The following is a 21,502-nucleotide window of genomic DNA, read 5'->3' on the forward strand; positions in this document are numbered from 1 at the left end:
TGTTATGTGTTTGATTTTAGAGTTTATTTTGGTTGATCATTAACATGTATTTTATTTTATTAAATCATGATAAAATTATATTAATTTGATGTAAATACTAATATGAATAAGTTTTTACCGTCTATTCTTGAGATCAAATTCATCTCGATTCAATAATTTTAAAGCGAAACATAAGTTTGTGAATAAAAAAATAAAAAAATCGTAACAAATAGTACTCCAGTAAATATGAATGTGTAACTTTAAAGTTTAAAATCAGAAAGGATAATATTAAAAATTTGAATGAAAATAAAGACAAGAAGACAACCTATTGACCATTTTTATGCTGTCTTTTTCTTCTATCACATTTTTAACCCATCTAATTGACAACAATGAATGAACTGTCCCTCTCCTCGTTCTTTTTTCCCCTCAAATAAATAAACAAATTCAACTCATTCCTAACTACCCTTACACATTAGATTATTTAGTGCAAATCTTCCTTCTTAAGAAGGCCTCGTCAAAAAGACATATCACATATCTTTTCGAAGTGTTAACAAGAGAGAATTGTGTTGTGTGCTTTCTCATCCATATACTTTCAATTCCTGTGTCCGAGGTAATTGGTTTAATTTCTTCTACAAATTATTACTCTCTTTATTTTCTTTCTTTCTTTCTTTCATTATGAGTTTTGCGAATTTGCATGGATTTGTTTGGAGAAAATATATTGCATTTTGTATGAACCAATTGGAACTACGTCAAAAGGTTTGGGGGAAAAAATGGAACTACAAAAGGACTAGGGTCTAGGTAACTAGGTAAGAACATTTTCTACAAATAGTAATTTCTTTTACTTCTTACATAGAGGAGGAGCCTTGAACTAACATTCTAATTTGAAGGGTTCATTAATTAGTTAATATTTTCTACTTCAGTAGAGCAAAAATACTCCGTTAATTTCTACTTCATCATTAAATTTGCAAATGACACTTGTTTAGGCCAGAGTATTTTGAGAAAGGAAAGGGTTTACTTAGAACAAAGTTTTCCTATTGTTGATTTCTAGGAATTATACAGAGGAATTTTATGATTTTTTCAAGAATTTTAATTTGATATTCTTAATACATACAATATATTATGAAAAAAGTTATTGAATTTACATGAATCCTAAAATACAATAATAGCTCCACCTCGTGTGATCATGACAGCCACCTCATTGCATAAGGTGGTGCCATTAACTTGCCTTAACCAAATGTAGATGAACCCAATAATTTATTCGCACCTTATGTTTACACTTAATCATAATAGTTTATTACTATTTTTAAGTAATAAATTTGAAGTAAGAATACGTATTATTTAACTACGTACGGGTCTATCTGTGATAACATAAAATATAAGAATACATATCTTACATTCATTGGGTTAGTATAAATACTGGATATATGTAAAAAGAAATTATAAAATTCAAAGCCAACTAATTTAACTTATATATATATGTTCTGCCATTATTTTGTTACCTATACTTTGTTATTCCCCTAAATTCTGACCAAAGTGTTTGTGATATACTCCAAATTTTGGGCAAAGGAAACCCTCCGAATTATCCTTTCTTGTTAAATTAGTTACTTCTATGTGTTTCTTGTTTGAATTATTCATTATTACCTTGTCAATTCCCTTAAGTTTTTACTCGTTCTACTTTACTCCTCTCTCACTAATATATTAGTCCTTAAAACTCAACGTTTCCACAAAGATTTGATAAATTCTACATACAAAGTGAGAAGTAGTCTAGATATTGACTTAGTGAAATTTTAACGATGAAATTAAAGGGTAATGAAGTCATCTCCATGAGGTCATAAGATAATGACAATTGGATTAATTAGTACGTAGGAACTCACAAGCTAATCAGGTTTTGTATGTTTTTTAAATATTTCGAATTGTGAATTATTGTAACTTAAGATTTATTTTATTTGAGCTGAGTTTGAATCGAAAATAACTTTTGTACTCTACAAGGGTAGGGGGCATTGGCGAATCTAGGATTTCACAAAGGTAGATGTAGTGGCAAACATAGAATTTTTAGAACACGGATGCACCAATAAAAAGAGAAGAAAAAAAATTACATTAAGTGAAGATCGATCCTTTGTCTTCTAGGTAAATTACTCAACTATTTAGCTTTCTTGTGACATAGGTGCCAGTCAATATCATTATAATCAGTTTTTTAAAAAAATATACATAAAATATCTAATTTTACCAAGAAATCATGGGTTCACGTAGTGTTACGCACACATTACCCTTCCGGATTCACTTATGAAAATTACGTTAGTTAAGTTATTATTATCAATTATTGAGACTTATAGTATTTTTTTTATGTAATATTTTGTAAATTTTATTTCAAAAAAGAAAAATTAAAACTTTCATGTCCGATATACAGTTACTTTTGTAATTCTGTTAATTCATTTGTGCTTTACAACTAACATTGAATTGTTACCCCCCTTCCCCCCCCCCCCCCCCCCCCCCCCCCCCGCCCCACAAAAAAAAAAAAGAATTCAAAGAAAATACCTAACCATCATTAATAAATAAATCAATAAATGAAATTGATTGTTAGAGAAAATAGCCGTTAATAACTTAATATTGAGCGTTACATCTCACGCGGTTTCCCTTTCTTTTATTATTTATTACACGGAATAAACAGCACATATATAAATTCGCACAGTCACACACTTTGTACTTCCATTTTCCATTGCTGTATTACAGCTCTCATACATCCCTTCACGTTGTCTCGCGTCAACATAAGTGCGAAAAAGTGATTTTTGTTATCGTGGAATAGTTACAAAATAATCGGATTCATACTTCTGAGTTCTCTTTTCAACTTTTTGTATCTGTAGATTGTTGAATAACGCAATGGCTGATCGAGTACACCCCATGGATATACCATCATCGTCGAGCAATCCACCATCGTCAAACAACTCAGGCGAAGTAGTTTCACCGAAACAACCATCATTTCCATCGCCCACAAAACCTGTCCAACCGTCTGCAGGTACTTACGTAGTCCAAGTTCCGAAGGATCAAATCTACAAGTATCCTCCACCGGAGAATGCTCGTAGGTACGAGTCTCTCATCAAGCGTAAGCCTCGCAGGAACTGCTGTTGCCGTTGTCTCTGCTTTACTTGTTCGATTCTTATTGTTTTGATCGTGGCAATTGGGATTACTCTCGGTGTTCTGTACCTTGTGTACCGCCCTGAAGCACCAAAGTACACCATTTCCAACATCGCCATCAAGCATTTCAACGTAACCACATCTTCTAAGATATCACCGGAGTTTGACATCTCTGTCAGAGCTGAAAATCCGAATAACAATCTTGGAATGTATTATCGGAAAGGAAGCTCTGTTAAGGTAGTTTACTCCGGCATTGACCTTTCTACCGGAGTACTACCGGTGTTCTATCAACCGGCAAATAATGTAACGATTTTTCAAACGGCGTTAAAAGGTTCGAACGTTATACTTGGAAGCTCTGTTAAGACGGCGTTAAGGAATGAACAGAAGAAAGGGAAAGTGCCGTTTAGAGTTAGCATTAAAGCTCCTGTTAAGATTAAGATTGGTGCCGTTAAGACTTGGGAAATTACCGTTAAAGTTAACTGTGATGTAACGGTGGATGCATTGACTGTGAAGTCTAAACTTGTTTCTAAAGATTGTGATTATAGTGTGAGGCTTTGGTAAGAGGGGTTTGGACATGTTTAATATGAGTTTATTTGTTATATCATTAAACTAAACATGTAGAAATATGTAATACTTTTTTCTCTTTGGTTTCGAGAAAAATGGTTGTATTTTATAGACTGAAAATGTTAGTGAATTCATTTAGAGAAGTTGAATAACAAATAAGTTTGAACAATGGTTTTGTTTACCTCCATTTCTTTTTTGGGTTTTAACTATCCAATGCTAGGTTTTAACTATCCAACATTGGATTCACTGACTTGACTAATTTGCAGGGGCAGATTTAGAGGCTTGGGTGGGGTTTTTTGAAAACCTAGTAAAGAGTTGCAGTGGATCTCACTGACTTGACTAATTTGCAGGGACAGATTTAGAGGCTTGGGTGGGGTTTTTTGAAAACCTAGTAAAGAGTTGCAGTGGATTGCTCCTCAACTCTGTGATCAGTTCCCAAATGAACTCAAACAACAAGAACTAGGAGATAAAGAATAAAATGCATGAAAAAAGTAAATGGCAGACACAAGAGTTTAATGTGGAAACTCCTTACTCAAGGGATAAAAACCACGACCTGCCTCTAGGATTTCTAAGCTTAACTATATTCAAGCAGAGTTGAATACAAACTCCAAACTCCAAAGATTAAACTCCTAATCCTTAATCTCCTAGTAATAACTCTATTACAAGAAGACACAAGCAGTAACTTTATTGCCCAACCTCCAGCTAACTCTAACTGGACACCACAAGTTAACTCTAGCTTAAGAATCATCTAACTCTAGATGATTACAAAGAAGTTAGGTTTATACCACAACACCTACTAACAATCATGGAAGCAACAATAGGCAAAACGTTTAAGAACACTTTATAAAGACTCAAGTATAACAAAGGAATAAAATACAACTTGATGAGCTGTCAGTTCCCCGTTGCGAAAGAAGTCTTTGATTCAAAAGCTTCAAGAGATATTTAGTTGTAAGATTATAGAAGCTTGATTTTCTTGTTGAAGAAGATGAGCAATATGTATGTATGATGCAAGAAAAACTAGGAGGGATCTCATTGGTCGAAACAAAAAGGTGCAACAACTTTTTTCACTAACTTTTCTACTTGAGCCAGTTGTGACAGTTGACTGTGATAGTGACAGGTAAGCCCAACTTGTTCCCTAAGCGGTAGCAGTTTTGTCATCAAATAATCTCCAGGAAATAGGTCCCAACATACAATTTGTCAATCATACAAAATTAAGGACTTAACAATTTCTCCCTTTTTGACGATGACAAACTTATGCGAACATTCAACATTTTCAAGTATCCACATAGCACACACATACACAGCAGGACTCAGTAACACATGCCACAAGGTCCTGTTCTCCACCAGTCACCCCTATCACTTATATTGATACCTCTAACCATCCAACATCTTATTCCTCCTGAGTGTGAGCATTATGTTCCTCCTGAGTATAAGAACCACTATTCTCACACCATCCTCTATGCTAAACTCCACCCCCTCTTCGCTGCTATGCTATGCACAATTATATCTCAATATCTCAACTCTATGCTAAACTTTCCCCATTCATAGCTATTCTATGCACAGATACATCTCAACTTTGACGAGTACAAATCAGAGAGAAAAGAACATAAGAACATAAACTTTGATGAGGCTTAAAGGGAGGGCTAAGAAGGGAAAGAAATTAGGAACAGATTGGGAAGGAATCAAAAAGAAGGACCAGAAGCTTGAGACAACTGCCTAAGGATTATGGTCATGCTTTCACTTTCTGCAGCATGAGCCTTGAGAATTTGTTGGGTCAATTCTTAATTCTTTGCAGTCAAGGTTTCAACTCTAGCTTCCAACTTTTTCACCCTCTTATACATGATAACATTTTCATCGTTCAACTTCCCACTAAAACTAGTTCCCCCTTCTCATCCTTTTACTGATGCTGCCTTCAAAGCAGCAATATCAGCATCATTATGGGCTACCATGGCTGAAATGATATCCAGCTCTTCTCTCAGACCCTTCTGTACATCAATCAGCTCAAACACAATAGACTTAGATTTCCCACGTCCTCTTCTGGGAAAACATTCATTATATTCAAGAGTGGTGATATTGAACATCTGCTTTACTGAATCAACCTTTCCCTTTCCATATACAACATTAAAGTAAGAAAATACCCTATTCAACCAAAAGCCATAGGCTAACCCATGCTTTTCATCTTTTGCAGTCATGACTATGTTGAGGTGTTCGATGACAATTACTGGAACCTTCTTATATTTAGACAACACTTCCATAAGGAACAAGTTTAGTCCAGTCACAATAGTCTTCTTCTCAGACCTGGGAAGCAGGACTTTGTTCACCAACTCAAACAATAATTGATATTCACCTTTAAGAGTCTTTTTGTTGACATTTTTTATGTTCAAGTCATCAAGCGTGCCATAGATTCTTAGAAAACTTTCAGACCTTTATTCTGATCTTAGAGACCTGATTCCTTCAGTGGGTGCATCAAGAATTTCAGAAAGTACATCTTCTATAGATATATTCACTCCATTGACCTGTGAAGTTAAATATAAGTCATTATCAGAGATGGATAGGTTATGATAGAACATTCTGACCACCTTTTCATGCTACAGAGGCACAAACAACTCAAATAGGTATTCCCAGTTCTGAAATTTCACCTAGTCGATTAATTCCCTCATTCTTGGTATTTCAGCCACAATAGGATCAAGCACTCTACCTCTTAAGACTTCTTAAGTCTTAAGGATCTTTTGTCTTGTCTCTCTAGACAAATCCTTCTCTTTTCCTGTTGATGTAGTGATCTTTCTTGAGGAACCAGTTCCCTTGCCAGAAGTCCTAGGAGTTCCTAAGGTTCTAGCTGATTTAGGGCTGAGACCTGGTTTCTTACCATCATCCTTATCTGATTGCTTTCTTTTTCTAGTGGCTTTTAACATTGGCTTTTTTACACAACCCCTTTCCTTTCTTTAGTGAGGCAACTCTTTTTTCTCTCACCTTTGCCTTTGCAGCAGGAATATACTTTTCAATATCAGAATCAAGTGACTCATCCTCATAGTCACTTAAGATTTCAAATAAGCTATCAAAATCACTATACTCACTATCTCCACTTTCATTGAACAGGCTCTCAGATTAGTGTCCTCATCTGATTCTTCAATATCCACCTCCTTTTTAACAGGAGGCTCAACTATTTCTATCCCCAACTTCTTTGTCCATCTTCTTCTCTTAGTAGTCTCCTTGTTTCTCTCAAAGGCTTCTCAAATTATGTTTCTGGAACTCGACCTGGTTTTGATAAGTTTAACAATTCCAGAGGAATCTTCGATTGAGGGGGAGAACCCTTTCTTAACTAATTTCCATGGCCAGCCTGTTATCATCACTATCCGAGTTATCTTTTCCACCCATATTTCCTCCTGATAAATCAATAATAGGGAAGTACTATATTTTCATCATCAGTATTTTCAGGATGGTCATTTTTCCTCCCAATGAACAATGTTGGTGAGGGTGTTTCCCACTTGGGAGGTTCAACACTCAAAGCAGTCAAACCTTGTACGTCTGTCTCCTCACTCATGGACTGGATATTTGAAGAAGCTGCTTTGGAAGTGGGCAAGTCCTCAAACAGGTTTTCATCTAGAGATATACTTTCTGACTTGCTAGTGGACACAAATTTATTAGATGAAGGGGTTTTGGAGGAAGAGCCCAAACCCTGATGCGAAGAAACTATTTGGTCAAGGACTTTGTCTTTGGGTATGCATTGAAAGTCATCCTCATAAGTTGGGGACTTAGAAGAATCAGTTTTACGGTCATGTTTCTTTTCAGATGAGTTTAGGGTCAACACTAATATCAGTAGCATCACTTTTTTCAGAAAGAGGATCATTTGGAGAGTTCATTTTCTCCTGAGTATTGTAATCCCTAGCAATCTTGCTTAGGGAAACTGGAGAAAACTTTGTGATGGCAAATCGCTCCTCTAACCCCGAGAGAATAGAAAGAGTATCAATTACTTTCAATGGAATGGGCTTTTCTTTCCGTGAGGATGAAAAGGAGTAAGCCATTGTTAAGAGTTTGATGAACTGTGAATGAACGTATGACAGACTTCTCTAAAAGGATTGGGGAACTGATGAGGTTGTAGGAGAAACAATTTTGAAAATGAAAAGGACCAAAATCTATTTTTTGGCTTTAAATAGGGCATGAAAAAATGGGTCAGATTAAATGAATAGATGTGGCTTATAAGACGTGTTCGTCAGACGGACGCGCCTCTTGGACTTAAAGTACAAGTGACAGTCTTTTAGAAAAGGCAGAAGAATAACGTGGCACATATCATTAAATGTTTAAAATGGTCACTATTAAGGAATGGTAAATAATACTAACCTACTTAGGGACTCGATCCCTAAATGATTATTGAACTCAATCATTTTGTATTGTCATGTCTATCATTTTTACATCTTCTCCTCCTTGCCATGGGTGTATAGCTACAGAAGATATGATACTGAATTAAACATGTAAAACATTCTCTAACCAGGATACCTGCTTATCAATTCATAACCATGTATAGAGGATCATGAGAATCTCCTTCATCCACATTGATTTCATCAACTCTACCCCTTCTTATCGCTCAACCAGTTCCTTACTAACATTCATTAAGGATCAACCAGGGATATGCCCTTTTGAACTTTGAAACTGTCATATTGCTACTAGATCTACAACACCACGAGTATCAGCATACTCTAATTCTTTAATTCCATTACCAGGGAGACTTTTCCTCCACTAAGTACCTTCAGCAAGAGGTGATCTTCAGGTCTTAAATCATGTGCTTTGAGCAGCCATTATTGATATCCTTGTGTTGGTTGCTCCTTCTTGCCTTGCCCTGCATCATCAATCACTTTTTATCTTTGGGAACTCATTTCAGTTTGAGTTCCCAAAATGGTGATAGGGGAAAAATTAGATTTTTCATTGTCCATATAGGTAATCTTTGTTTCTTTCTTTTGGGTGTTGTAAGTTTTCTCATACCCCTCAGAGCAGCAGCTTTGGATGGACACATTTCTTTTGAGACATCACCCTTGCCACAATGGGTGCATAAAAAACCATCCTTATTCCTTGCATGTCTGACAAAAGAGTTGGGACCATCATCTTAACTGAGGTATCCTAATCCTCTTCTGCTACTGGATCCTTGGCTGGTGAGGGTAGTTATTGTTTGTGAAGATGTAGTCCACTTGAGAGCTTTCACCAGTTTAGTCTTCACCCTAACCAATTCCTTCTCAAGGAAAGAGCTTCTATCAAGTGAAACAGTCATATCAGCCTTGGTTTTAGTCAATTTTGCTTCCAACTGAAATTGTATCCTACTTCTTTCTCCTTTTTTGTTGGAATCCTTCTTAGAAATTTCATCTAGCCTATTATTCAAAAGATTATTCACACAAGAAAGTGTATTGCTAGTGGCTTGATGCTTATCCACGCGCACACTCAGTTCTACTATTTTTTCTTCACACTTTGCCAAGTCTTCCTTCAGCTTTGCTTTTTCATTTGCGAGTTCAACCACCTGGACACTCATTTTAATCACTTCTTCCTTATATTTTTTCAAAGCTTTCTTTAGGTTTTCTTTGTCCTTAGTAAGGTCATTCGGGGAATCAATCAGCACAAAGGCAAGAGATCTCAACTTACTGAGGGAGTAATCCTTAAGATTTTCTTTGATATCCAGGAGAGTCACAGTTTTATCTTCATCATCATTAGTATTTGTCATCAGAGCAAAGAGTAAATCAAAGACTTGTATCTCATCTTCCATCACCATCATGGAAATGTCTTCTCCTTGCTCTGAATTATCTGAGTCACTTGAGGAATCACCTTACGCTACTAACACTTAATTTGCAACCTTGTCAGCTTTAGATTTTCTTCTATACTTTCCAGGGACCCATTCCTTGCCTCTCTCCTTATCAACAACTTGTTTGATTATTCCTTGTGTATTGAACAATCCTTGATATAGTGGCCCATCTTTCTACATCTGTTTCAAGTGTCATTTGTCTTTTCTTCATTGAATGCTTGCTAGACTCTCTCCTTCTAGGTAGAGCCCTTAATTTTCTCAAGGCTTTGAGAACCCTTTTGGCAATGTAGGTTGTCTCCTTATCTTCAGCACTGGAAGTTTCTTTAGTAAAATAAAAAATCAATTTTTTTCTCAACCTTAAGCTCATCTTTTAACTTCCCAAGTTTTTTCAACATCTCATAAGTTTTGAGATTACTAATAAGCTCATCCATAACCATTTTATTCAAATCCTTGGCTTCAGTGATTGCATTAACCTTGCTCCCCCACTTTTTATAGACAATACTCAAGACCTTTCTAACAAGCTTGTAGGTTGGAATATCTTTACCTAGACAATGTAGCTCATTTGTTACAACAGTCAACCTTGTGTACTCTCCCTCTTTGGTAGTGAAAGTCTTATATTGATTTGTCAGCATATCTACCTTGGACTGCTTAACCTGAGTAGTTCCTTCATGGGTTGTCTAAAGACAATCCCAGATCTCCTTGGCAGTTTGACATGCAGAAATCCTGTTGTACTCGTCAAGGCCAAAACCACACACAAGTATCTTCTTGGCCTTGTAGTTCTTTTCAATCATCTTTCTGTCTATATCATCAAATTCTTTCTTGGTCTTGGGAACTTGTGAGGTCATATCACCGTTCTTCACTACCCTTGTAGGAACAAAAGGGTCATCCTCAATGATATCCCATAATTCTGAATCTTCAGCCATGATGAAGTCATGTATTCTTGTCTTCCTCTACCAATAATATTCACCATTGAATCTTGGTGGTCTAGTGGTTGATTGACCTTCTTCTAGATTTGGAGGAGCTTTTATTTCTCAGGATTCTTCCAATTTGTAGGAAGACCTGCTCTGATACCAAATGAAGAGTTGTAGTGGATTGCTCCTCGACTCCGGGACCAGTTCCCAAATAAACTCACACAACAATAACTAAACGATAACTTAAAGAATAAAATGCACAGAAAGAGTAAGTTTTACATGAAAACTCCTTGCTCAAGAGATAAAAACCACGACCTGCCTCCAGGATTTCTAAGCTCCACTATTTTCAAGCAAAGTTGAATACAGACTCCAAACTCCAAGGATTAAACTCCTAATCCTTAATCTCCTAGTAATAACTCTATGACAAGAAGACACAAGCAGTAACTCTACTGCCTCAACCTCCATCTAACTCTAACTGGACACCACAAGCTAACTCTAGCTTGAGAATCACCTAACTCTAGATGATTATAAAGAAACTAGGTTTACACCACAATACCTACTAACAATCATGCAAGCAACAATAGGCAAAACATTTAAGAACACTTTACAAAGACTCAAGTACAAAAAGAAAATAAAATACAACTTAATGAGCTATCAGTTTCCTGTTGTAAAGGGAGTCTTTGATTCAAGAGCTTCAAGAGATATTTAGTTGTAAGATTATATATGTATGACACAAGAAAACCTAGGAGGGATTGAAATACCCTAGTTTCTGGTCCTTGAAAATTTGTTGAGTCTTAAGCTTTTTGGTCATCATATGACTCAGTATACTAGCTATATGGTGTGGGTACGGGTCAGGTGACCCAACTTGTAAGGTGTCCAGTAAGTGGCGGTTGAGTTTCTGTTAAGGTTACGACTTGTTGGGAAGGAGTCGTATGGTTGGTAACAGATTGTTGGGTTGGTCTTTCACTTAATCTGAAATTTAGTAACTTGACTTCGCTCTGAGTACGAGTGGCTCACTAAGAGACATAAGTATAGGGTACAAGTAGTGGTGAGAATTCGTATATTGTCCAGTATTGATCCCTTCAAATTTTGTCATGGGTACGGTTAAGACCATACAAGTCGTAAAGTCAAGATACGACTTGGGGCAATGAGTCATATGTTGGAATGAATATGGTTTCCAACTTTTTGTTCTGGGTATGATTGGATGATACCACTAGTATGAATGGGTACGAGTGAGGAGTCCAAACCGTTCCCACCTGCGAGAATTTTTACAATTTAGGTTGTGGATATTTTAAACATTTTCCACCCCAAACCCTTAAGACCCCACATCCTATAACACCTGTTGGATCTCATTACTCACTTTAGAAGACCAAAACACTCTTAAATCTGTCACAAACTCTTGGTTTAGGAAAGTCTAGGGTTCTTGAAGTCAAGCAATTAAGGCTCTAAAGGGTGGTTTCTCTCTGTCTTCCTTGTTGTCTAAGACATGTTACTCCTCCCTCATTGTTAGTTCAACTAAAAACATGTTTTAATTAATGATTTTCATGGCATAATTATGATATTGTTTTGGGTTTTGAAATATATATATTGGGGGTTTTGGTTGTAATGTTTTCCCATGCCTTTCTTATGGTTTTCATGTCATATTTATGGTTTTGAACATGTGGTTGCATGATAATGGTTAATTGATACTTGGTTTTAGAAACTACACGCCCTCAACATGTTTGTTAAAATGCCCAAGTGAATGGGTTTTGTCATTTAGTTGGTTAATGTTAGGAGAAACTTTTGGGAATTTGTATTAGGGCACCATTGAGTCCCCAAAGTTGTTTGGTTTAAATAATTACTTTGAATTAATGCATTGCATAAATGGTAATGGAATATGAATGGTTTGGTTTGGTTTTAAATGTATTTGGAAGGCCTTGGTGGCCATAGTTTGGTTCAGTTGGAAACTTTGAAGTCAAATTGGTTTAATAACATTGGTATGGCATAAATGGTTAGACTTGCAAGCTCTAGTGTTGGAGTGACGATACCAATGATTAATGCCTAATAGATAAGACTCCTAGGTAATCGGTTGGTTGTGTGTGAATGGTTTTAATATGGGCTTAAAGTGGGAAGTGTTAGAAAAGTCATGAAAGATAGCGGTCCTAGGGGATCAAAACTAGAAACTCACATTTGTCGATGTGATGTGGGTCTTGGTCACCGTGTGCATTATGTTACACTGATATTTTAGGAGATGTACTAGTCATCTCAAGTTTTTCTATGGCTCGTCGGAGACCTTTCAACAGGGGGATTTGAACCCATATAGCCCATGGATGGATTCAGGACGGCAGAGCTACACAATCCCCGGTTAAAGGTTTTAAATACACCTTAAACCAGGTTTTCTTTCCCGGTATGATGTGTGTGCATATATATATATATATATATGAATGTGATTGTATTTGGATATTTATTTGATTTTAAATGTTGACATTATTTTATCCTTACTCTTGAGTTCATGCTAGAGTTCACTCGCTAACTTATCTTCGGGCGCTGTATCCCCTCGCGATACAGGAACCGACCATACTCCTCCTCCTGATCATTGACTTGGATTCGGGGATAGCTTGGTGTCAAATTAAAGTGCAGAGCTTCCATACTCCGGAAGACTCCATTTCATGTTATGGACTTCTCTTCATACTTCTGTTTATTTCTTGGACTTTGGTTTTGGCTATGGTTGGGGGCATGTCCCAATCGAATGTTATTTTAATTTCGGATAGAGGCTTTGTGTGACTACTTTGGGCATGTGCGGTGTCGATATTGGTGTCAACCTTAGCATTGGTATTGGTATTGGGCTGAAAACGGTTAGATAAGTTTATAGACTTTAATAATGTATTTGATTTATAATTGTTCTATTTTGCTATATGTTCGAAATTCATCCGATATAGGGTGTAAGGAGGTTATGGTTGGGTATTGGGGGTGGTCTCTAGTCCAGGTTGGGCTTGAGGTACCCGACATGATTAGGTCGTGGTTCGGGCTGTGTCAGATTGGTATTAGAGTCCTAGGTTCATGGTCACATGGGAGTCCACAAAACCGTGTCGAGTAGTCTCTTTTAAGGGTGTGTAACGCGCCACACTCGTAAGGGAGATGTTATGAGGCATTTAGGAATGTTTCTCTTTCTTGTGTTCTGTTTTCAAGTTATAGAGTCTAAGGTCCTGAATTCTCCTTTAATTCCTATTTTTTTCACTTTTTAGATCATGCCTCCTCAACGATCTGATGCTCCTGAAAACTTTTTGGTCCCACCTATGGACAATACTGATAGGACCCATTCTACTTATGGGGTCCAGACCCAGTCTAGGGGTCCAGTTCCTGATTGTCCTGGAGTTCTACCGGTTTCCTTTAGTCCTCCTCGAGCTCCACGGGCTGATGTAATGAATGCTAAGTTTAGCCAGTCGATTGATATGTTGGCACAATTGGTAGCTACTCAGGCTGAGCGTGGTTTACTTGTTACTTCATTTTCTGAGGCCACAAGGATTGGCTAGTTCATAATGTTGAGCCCTCCAACCTTTACTGGTGTTAAGGTAGTGGAGGATCCTCAGGGTTTTCTAGATGAAATAGAAAATATTTTCTGAGTTATGCATGCCACGAATGTGGAGGGCATGAAGTTTGCAGCCTACCAACTAAAGGATGTGGTATACCAGTGGTATGAAGAATAGGATTAGTCGAGAGGTGACAAAGCTGAATCAGCTCTTTGGGAGGATTTCTCCAATGCTTTCCTGGACCATTTCTTTCCTCAGGAGTTGAGGGAAACAAAGGTGAAAGAGTTTGTTAATCTGAAGGCGAGATATCTGTCAAGGAGTATGCCTTGAAGTTACACCAGTTATCTCGGTGCTCCACAGATAGTTTCTAGCATGAGAGCTAGAGTGAGGAAGTTCGCTTTTGGGTTGTCCAGAGATTTGATATTGGAGAGCAATGCCGCCTTGTTAATCAAGGACATGGATATTTCTAGATTGGTTGTGTACATGCAATAAGTAGAGGAAGAGAAAAGGAAGCACGCTGAGATAAGAGAGAGGCAAGGCAAAAAGTTTAGGTTCTCTGAGCAGGGTGGTGGCCAAAAGCAGAGTGGCAGGGATGATGGAAAGTGGCCCAAGAAGAAGTGGGGCAACTTTGGGTCTTACTCAATGACTAGTCCTCCCTACCCAAAGTCATCGGGTGACATACGTTTCCAAGGTAGCGACAACTTCAGGGTATAAGGTGCCCAATCTCAGGCTAGTGGGTCCCAGTTAGCTCCATTATATCCTCCATACATGCACTGTGGTAGAATGCATCGGGGTTTTTATGAAGAAGGAAAGGATAAGTGTTTTAGCTATGGTCAGCCAGGGCACATGATTAAGAACTGTCTAGTCGCCAAGGTTGCTTCAGGAGTGAAAAAGGTTCCAGTTGCTTCATCATAAGCTCCAGCACCAAGGGGTGCCCCATTTAGTTTCGACACTGGTCGAAACCGTCTTTATGCTCTCACTACCCGACTATAGTCTGAGTCATTGCATGATGTCGTGACTGGTAGGTTGAAACTCTTTCCTCGATATGTGTACTATTTACTTGATCCAGGGTCCACTCTCTCTTATGTGACCCTATTTGTGGTTGTGCATTTTGATTTTGGTCCCGAGTGTGTTTCAGACCCTTTTTTTATTCTACCCAGGTAAGTGACTATGTGATTGCTAGAAGAGTCTATATGGGGGTGTGGTATCTTTTGGTAGTTAAGAAATTGTGGTAGATCTGTTTGAGTTAGATATGGAAGATTTTGATGTCATACTGGGATGGATTGGCTACACTGATGCTATGCGTCTCTAGATTGTCGGACCCGTAAAGTTGTCTTTAAGTTCCCTAACGAGTCGGTCATTAAGTGGGAGGGTGGTTGCTTAGCTCCTAAGGGGAAGTTCATATTGTATCTTAGAGTTCGGAGATCAATCTCCAAGAGATGTCTCTATCATCTAGTCCGAGTTAAAGATTCTAACTCGGGGGGTCCTTTTTTGCATTCCGTCCCGGTGGTGAATGAATTTCCTGAGGTCTTCCCTAATGACCTTCCTGGTGTTCCTCCTGATAGGGAGATTGAGTTTGGGATTGATCGTTCTGGACACTCATTCAATTTCTATTCCCCCATAAAGAATGACTCCAGCTGACATGAAAGAGTTTAAGGAGCAACTCAAGGATCTTTTAGATACGGGTTTTATCCGTCCTAGTGTGTCCCCGTGGGGTGCACCTGTATTATTCATGCGTAAGAAAGATGGTTCCCTTTGGATGTGTATTGATTATCGATAGCTATATAAGGTGACGATAAAGAACAAGTACCTTTTTCCAAGGATAGATAATTTGTTTGATCAGTTACGGGGTGCTAAGTTTTTCTCCAAAATTAATCTTCAATTCGGATATCATTAGCTTAAGATTAGGGAGGTGGATATCCCTAAGATTTCCTTTTGTACCCGATATGGGCATTTTGAGTTTCTGGTTATGTCGTTTGCGTTGACCAATGCCCCTGCAACATTCATGAATTTAATGAATAGGGTCTTCTGTCAGTTTTTGGATTTTTTTGTCATTGTGTTCATAGATGACATTTTGGTGTACTTTAAGAGTAAGGTGGATCATATCAATCACCTCTGCATTGTGTTGCAAACTCAAAGGAGTAGCAGTTGTATGCCAAGTTCTAGAAATGTGAATTTTGGTTGAACGCTATCACTTTTCTGGGTCAAATCATTCCTAGCAAAGGGATCATGGTGGATCCGTAGAAAGTCGTTGTGGTGAAAAAGTGGCCTAGACCCACGACTCCAACCGATATTTGGAGCTTCTTAGGTTTAGCTGGCTAATACAAGAGGTTTGTGGGGAGTTTTTTTACCATAGCTGCCCCGTTGACTAAGTTGACTCAGAAGAAAGTAAAATTCTTGTGGTCTGATGCATGTGAGGCTAGTTTTGAAAAGCTGAAGGATAAGCTAATCTCAACACCGGTGTTGATTTTTTCTGAGGGCACTGATGGGTTTGGGGTCTACTTTGATGCATCTCGTGTGGGACTTGGTTATGTTTTTAATGCAACATGGAAAAGTGATAGCTTATGCTTTCAACAGTTAAAGATGTATGAGAGAAATTATTCGACTCATGATTTGGAATTACTAGCTGTGGTGTTCACATTTAAAATCTGACGTCACTATTTGTATGGAGTGCATGTGGATATCTTTTCTGATCATAAGAGCCTGCAGTAGGTTTTTACTCAGAAAGAACTTAGCCTCGGGCAAAGGAGATAGCTTGGCTTCTCAAGGATTATGACATGAGTCTTCACTACCACCCAAGTAAAACTAATGTGGTTATGACGCTCTTAGCAAGTTATCCAGGGGGAGTCTAGCTCATATGGAAAAGGAGAAGCAGGAATTGGTGAAGGACATTCACCGTTTGGCTAACCTCGGAGTTATTCTTTTAGACTCCGAGGATGGTGGTGTGTTTGTGCAACAAGTGGTGCGGTTGTCTTTTGGTGTTGAAATCAAGGAGAAGCAGATGCTAGATCCTGTCTTGATGAGGATCAAGGGTGATGTAGGTGGGCAGAAGGTGATGGCCTTCGAGGTTAGTGGTGATGGTACCTTGCGGTACCAAGGAAGGTTATGTGTCCCTGATATAGATGGTTTGCGAGAAAGGATCTTGGCTAAGGTGCATGAGTCGCGCTATGTTATTCATCCTGGTTCAACGAAAATGTATCATGACTTCAAAGAGATGTATTGGTGGAATAATATGAAGAAGGATGTGGCTAACTTTGTGGACAAAAACATGGTGTGCTAACAAGTAAAAGTTGAACACATGAGGCCCGAAGAATTGTATCAATAGATATAGTTGCTAGAGTGGAAGTGGGAAGTAATCAATATGACTTTTGTTACTGGTCTTCATCGATCTTGGAATCAATTTGATTCGATTTGGGTCATCGTGGATAGGATGACAAAGTCGGCTCACTTTTTACCAGTAAGGACTAACTTAGCTGAGGATTATGCAAGGTTAGGCCTCCAAGATATTGTCAAGTTGCATAGGGTACCTATTTTTATCATCTCTAATCGCGGTACGCAGTTTTCATCTTACTTTTGGCGGTCATTTCAGAAAGGGTTGGGGACTAAGGTTAGTCTGAGTACTGCATTTTACCCGGAGTCGGATGGGCAAGCAAAGAGAACTATTCAAACATTGGAGGATATGCTTCGGGCTTACGTGATTGACTATGGAGGTAGTTGGGTTGAGCACTTACCTCTTGTAGAGTTTCCTACAATAATTGCTACAATTCTAGCATTGGGATGGCTTCATTTAAAGCGTTGTGTGGTAGGAGGTGTAGGTCACCTATTGGGTGGTTTGAGGTTTGTGAGGCGGAAATGTTTGGCCTGAATTTGGTTCACCAAGCTATGGAGAACGTGAAGGTAATTCGAGATAGGCTTAAGGCTGCCCAAAGTCGCCAAAAGTCCTATGCGGACGTGAGGCGAAGGGCCTTGGAGTTTGATTTTGGGGATAGGGTGTTCCTAAAGGTGTCTCCCATGAAGGATATGATTCGATTTGGGAAGAAGGGGAAGCTTAGTCCCCGATATGTGAGTCCTTTTGTGATTTTGGGGAGGGTTGGCACTGTTGCATATGAGTTGGAATTACCTTCTAGTTTGAGCTCCATTCACCCGGTATTACATTTCTTTATGTTGAGGAAGTGTATAGGTGATCCATCGCAAGTTGTGCCTATCAAGAATAATGGAATTTCGGATTCCCTATCTTATGAAGAGATCTCGGTTGAGATCTTAGATCATCAAGTTTGTCGGTTGCGGACCAAGGATGTGACCTCGATAATGGTCATATGGAGGAACCACAAGGTAGAAGAGGCTACTTAGGAAGCTGAAGAAGACATGAAGTTCAAGTATTCGTTCCTGTTTTCTGCTCTGAAAATTCGTGCGGATGGTAGTGTTCTTTATAACATTTTTGTTTTCCAACTTAGATAAAGAAAAGATTGATTTGCTTGCATCTTTGTTTGTGTCTTAAAGGTAAGAGTAGAGACATCTAGGGGTGCAAATCGTTCTTGTACTGCCTTGTTCCATCATTCGAGGATGAATGATCCAAGTGGGAGAGAATTGAAACACCCTAAGTTCTGGTCCTTGCAAATTTCTAGAGCCTTGAGTTTTCTCGTCATTATACGACTCAGTATCCTAGTCGTATGGTGTGGGTACGGGTCAGGTGACCCAACTCATAAGTTGTCCAGTGAGTGGTGGTTGATTTTTTGTTATAGTTACAGCTTGGTAGGCACGGGTCGTATGGTCGGTGACGGGTCATTGGGTTGACCCTTTACTTAATTTGAAATTTAGTAACTTGACTTGGCTATGAGCACGAGTGGCTCAATAAGAGATGCAAGGATAAGGTACGAATCATGGTGAGAAGTCGTATGTTGTCCAGTGTTGATCCCTTTGGATTCTGTCATCTTTCTTAGGTACAATTAAGACCATACGAGTCACAAAGTCAAGGTACGACTCGAGGTAATGATTTGTATATTGGACAAAATGTGGTGTCCAACTTTCTGTTCTGGGTACAATTGGATGATACCACTCGTATGATGTGGGTACGAGTTAGGGGTCCAAATCATACCCATCTGCGGGAATTTTTACAGTTTAAATTGAGGGTATTTTGAACATTTTCCACCCCAAACCCTTAAGACCCCACGTCCTAAAACACCTTTTGGCCTCGCATTACTCACTTTAGAAGATCAAAACACTCTTAAATCTTTCTCAAACTCTTGGTTCAAGAATGGCTAAGGTTTTCTTCAACTCAAGCAATTAAGGCTCTAAATGGTGGTTTCTCTCTGTCTTCCTTGTTGTCTAAGACATGTTACTCCTCCCTCATTGTTAGTTCAACTAAAAGCATGTTTTAATTAATGGTTTTCATGGCATAATTGTGATATTGTTTTGGGTTTTGAAATATATGTTGGGGGTTTTGGTTGTTCTTAATTGGATAATGATTTCCCACGCCTTTCTTATGGTTTTCATGTTATATTTATGATTTTAAACACGTGGTTGCATGGAAATGGTTAATTGATACTTGGTTTTGGAAACTACATGCCCTCAACATGTTTGTTAAAATGCCAAAGTGAATGGGTTTTGTCATTTAGTTGGTCAATAGTTATAAGAAACTTTTGGGAATTTGTGCTAGGGGCACCATAGAGTCCCCAAAGTTGTTTGGTTTAACTAATTACTTTAAATTAATGCATTGCATAAATGGTAATGGAATATGGACTGGTTTGATTTGGTTTTAAATGTATTTGGAATGCCTTGGTGACCATGGTTTTGTTTAATTGGAAACTGTGGAGTCACGTTGGTTTAATGGCTTTGGTATGGCATAAATGGTTAGACTTACAAGCTCTAGTGTTGGTATGACGATACCGACGATTAATGCCTAATAAATAAGACTCTTTGGTAATCGATTGGTTGTGTATGAATGGTTTTAATATGGGCTTAAAGGGGGATGTGTTAGCAAAGTTGTGGAAAGTGGCGGTCCCGGAAAGACCAAAATTAAAAACTCACGTTTAACGATATGAGGTGGGTCTTGGTGACTGTGTGCATTATGTCATATTGATATTTTGGGAGATGTACTATTGATCTCAGTTTTTTCTCCGGCTCGTATGGCTAACCCGCGTTGGGGCCCTTTCAGCTGGAAGAACTGAACCCATATAGCCCATGGTGGATTCAGGACGACAGAGCTACACAATCTCAGGTTAAAGATTTTAAATGCATGCTAAATTCGATTCTCTTTTTCAGTATGATGTATGTGTATATATGTATATATAATGTGATTGCATTTGGATATTTACTTGATTTTAAATGTTGACATTATTTTATCTTCACTCTTGAATACATGCTAGCGTTCACCCGCTAACCCGTCTTCAGGCGTTGTATCCCCACGCGATGCAGGAACCGGTCGTACTATTCCTTCTGCTCATTGACTTGGATTAAGGGATAGCTTGGTGTCAGATTGAAGTGGTGAGCTTTCATATCCAAAAGACTCTATTTCATGTTATGGACTTCTCTTTATACTTTTGTTTATTTCTTGAATTTTGGTTTTGGCCATGGTCGGGGGCATGTCTCGATCGGATGTTGTTTTGATTTCGGATAGAGGCTTTGTGTGACTACTTTGGGCATGAGCATTGTCGGTATTGGTGTCAGCCTTGGCACTGGTATTGGGCTGACATCGGTTAGATAGGTTTATAGCCTTTAATTAATGTATTTGATTTATGATTGTTCTATCTTGTTATATGTTCGAAATCCATCCGACATAGGGTGTTAGGGTGGTTATGGCTGGGTAGTGGGGGGTGGCTTCCAGTCTAGGTTGGACTTGAAGCACCTGACACGACTAGGCCCTGGTTCGGGTCATGTCAAGGATCTCATTGGTTGAGACAAAAAAGTGGCAACAACTTTTTCACCAACTTTTGTACTTTGCGCCAGCTGTGACACTTGACTGTGATAGTGATAGATGCGCCCAACCTGTTCCCTAAGCGGTAACACTTTGGTCATCACATAATCTCCGGAAAACAGGTCCCAACATACAATTTATCAATCATCAAAACTAAGGACTTTAACACCCAATAATTTTCATGCCGATCTAGTATTTATATAGAGAAATCAAGCAAATATATAAAAATTATAAGTTGAAACCCGTAAACCAAGTGTATTGTTGTTTTAGTAAAGTAGAGGGCCTTGTAAAAATTTTGTTGACCTCTTGTTGTGGGTTCAAATCCCCTTAGTTACTATTTGATTTTACTTTTATCTAATATGGGAAACCCAGAAACTTTAAATTCTGGATCTGCCTTTTGCTAATTCAAACTAGTGCACAAGGCTCATTAGAGGAGAATAACTTTCTATCATATATTTTTCCATCTACTGAATAAGTCTTCAATCAACCGTAGGTGGGTGAGAAAACGGATTTGCCTCTTTCATTTAGTGTCCATTGTCAAATCAGACACGCTCAAGCCCTCCTTTGGTCTCTTTGAACTTGCTATTATCTGTCGTTTTCTTTCCTTCAGTTTTCATAGTGATTGTGGTGCTATTGGTATTCTTTACTATATTTTCTTTCTTAATTGATATGCAAACTTGAGCTAAGTGTCTATTAGCAACAAGCTCTCTAC

At 38.3% G+C, this 21,502-nt stretch overlaps 1 protein-coding gene across 1 annotated transcript; it reads left to right on the forward strand.

Moving 5' to 3' along the window:
* The first annotated feature begins 391 nt into the window (after window positions 1-391).
* Window positions 392-3,844, forward strand: LOC107852412 (NDR1/HIN1-like protein 13). The gene is made up of 2 exons (XM_016697449.2): window positions 392-589; window positions 2,841-3,844. The coding sequence occupies exon 2, from the start codon at window positions 2,857-2,859 to the stop codon at window positions 3,670-3,672; it is 816 nt and encodes a 271-aa protein (XP_016552935.1). The 5' UTR covers window positions 392-589; window positions 2,841-2,856; the 3' UTR covers window positions 3,673-3,844.
* The last annotated feature ends 17,658 nt before the right edge of the window (window positions 3,845-21,502 follow it).

Source organism: Capsicum annuum, unplaced genomic scaffold (assembly GCF_002878395.1).
Source record: "Capsicum annuum cultivar UCD-10X-F1 unplaced genomic scaffold, UCD10Xv1.1 ctg1489, whole genome shotgun sequence".
Taxonomy (NCBI): Eukaryota; Viridiplantae; Streptophyta; class Magnoliopsida; order Solanales; family Solanaceae; genus Capsicum; species Capsicum annuum.

Excerpts from the sequence above, each read along its gene's own strand:
- LOC107852412 (XM_016697449.2), top strand. The coding sequence starts at position 2,857 with ATGGCTGATCGAGTACACCCCATGGATATACCATCATCGTCGAGCAAT.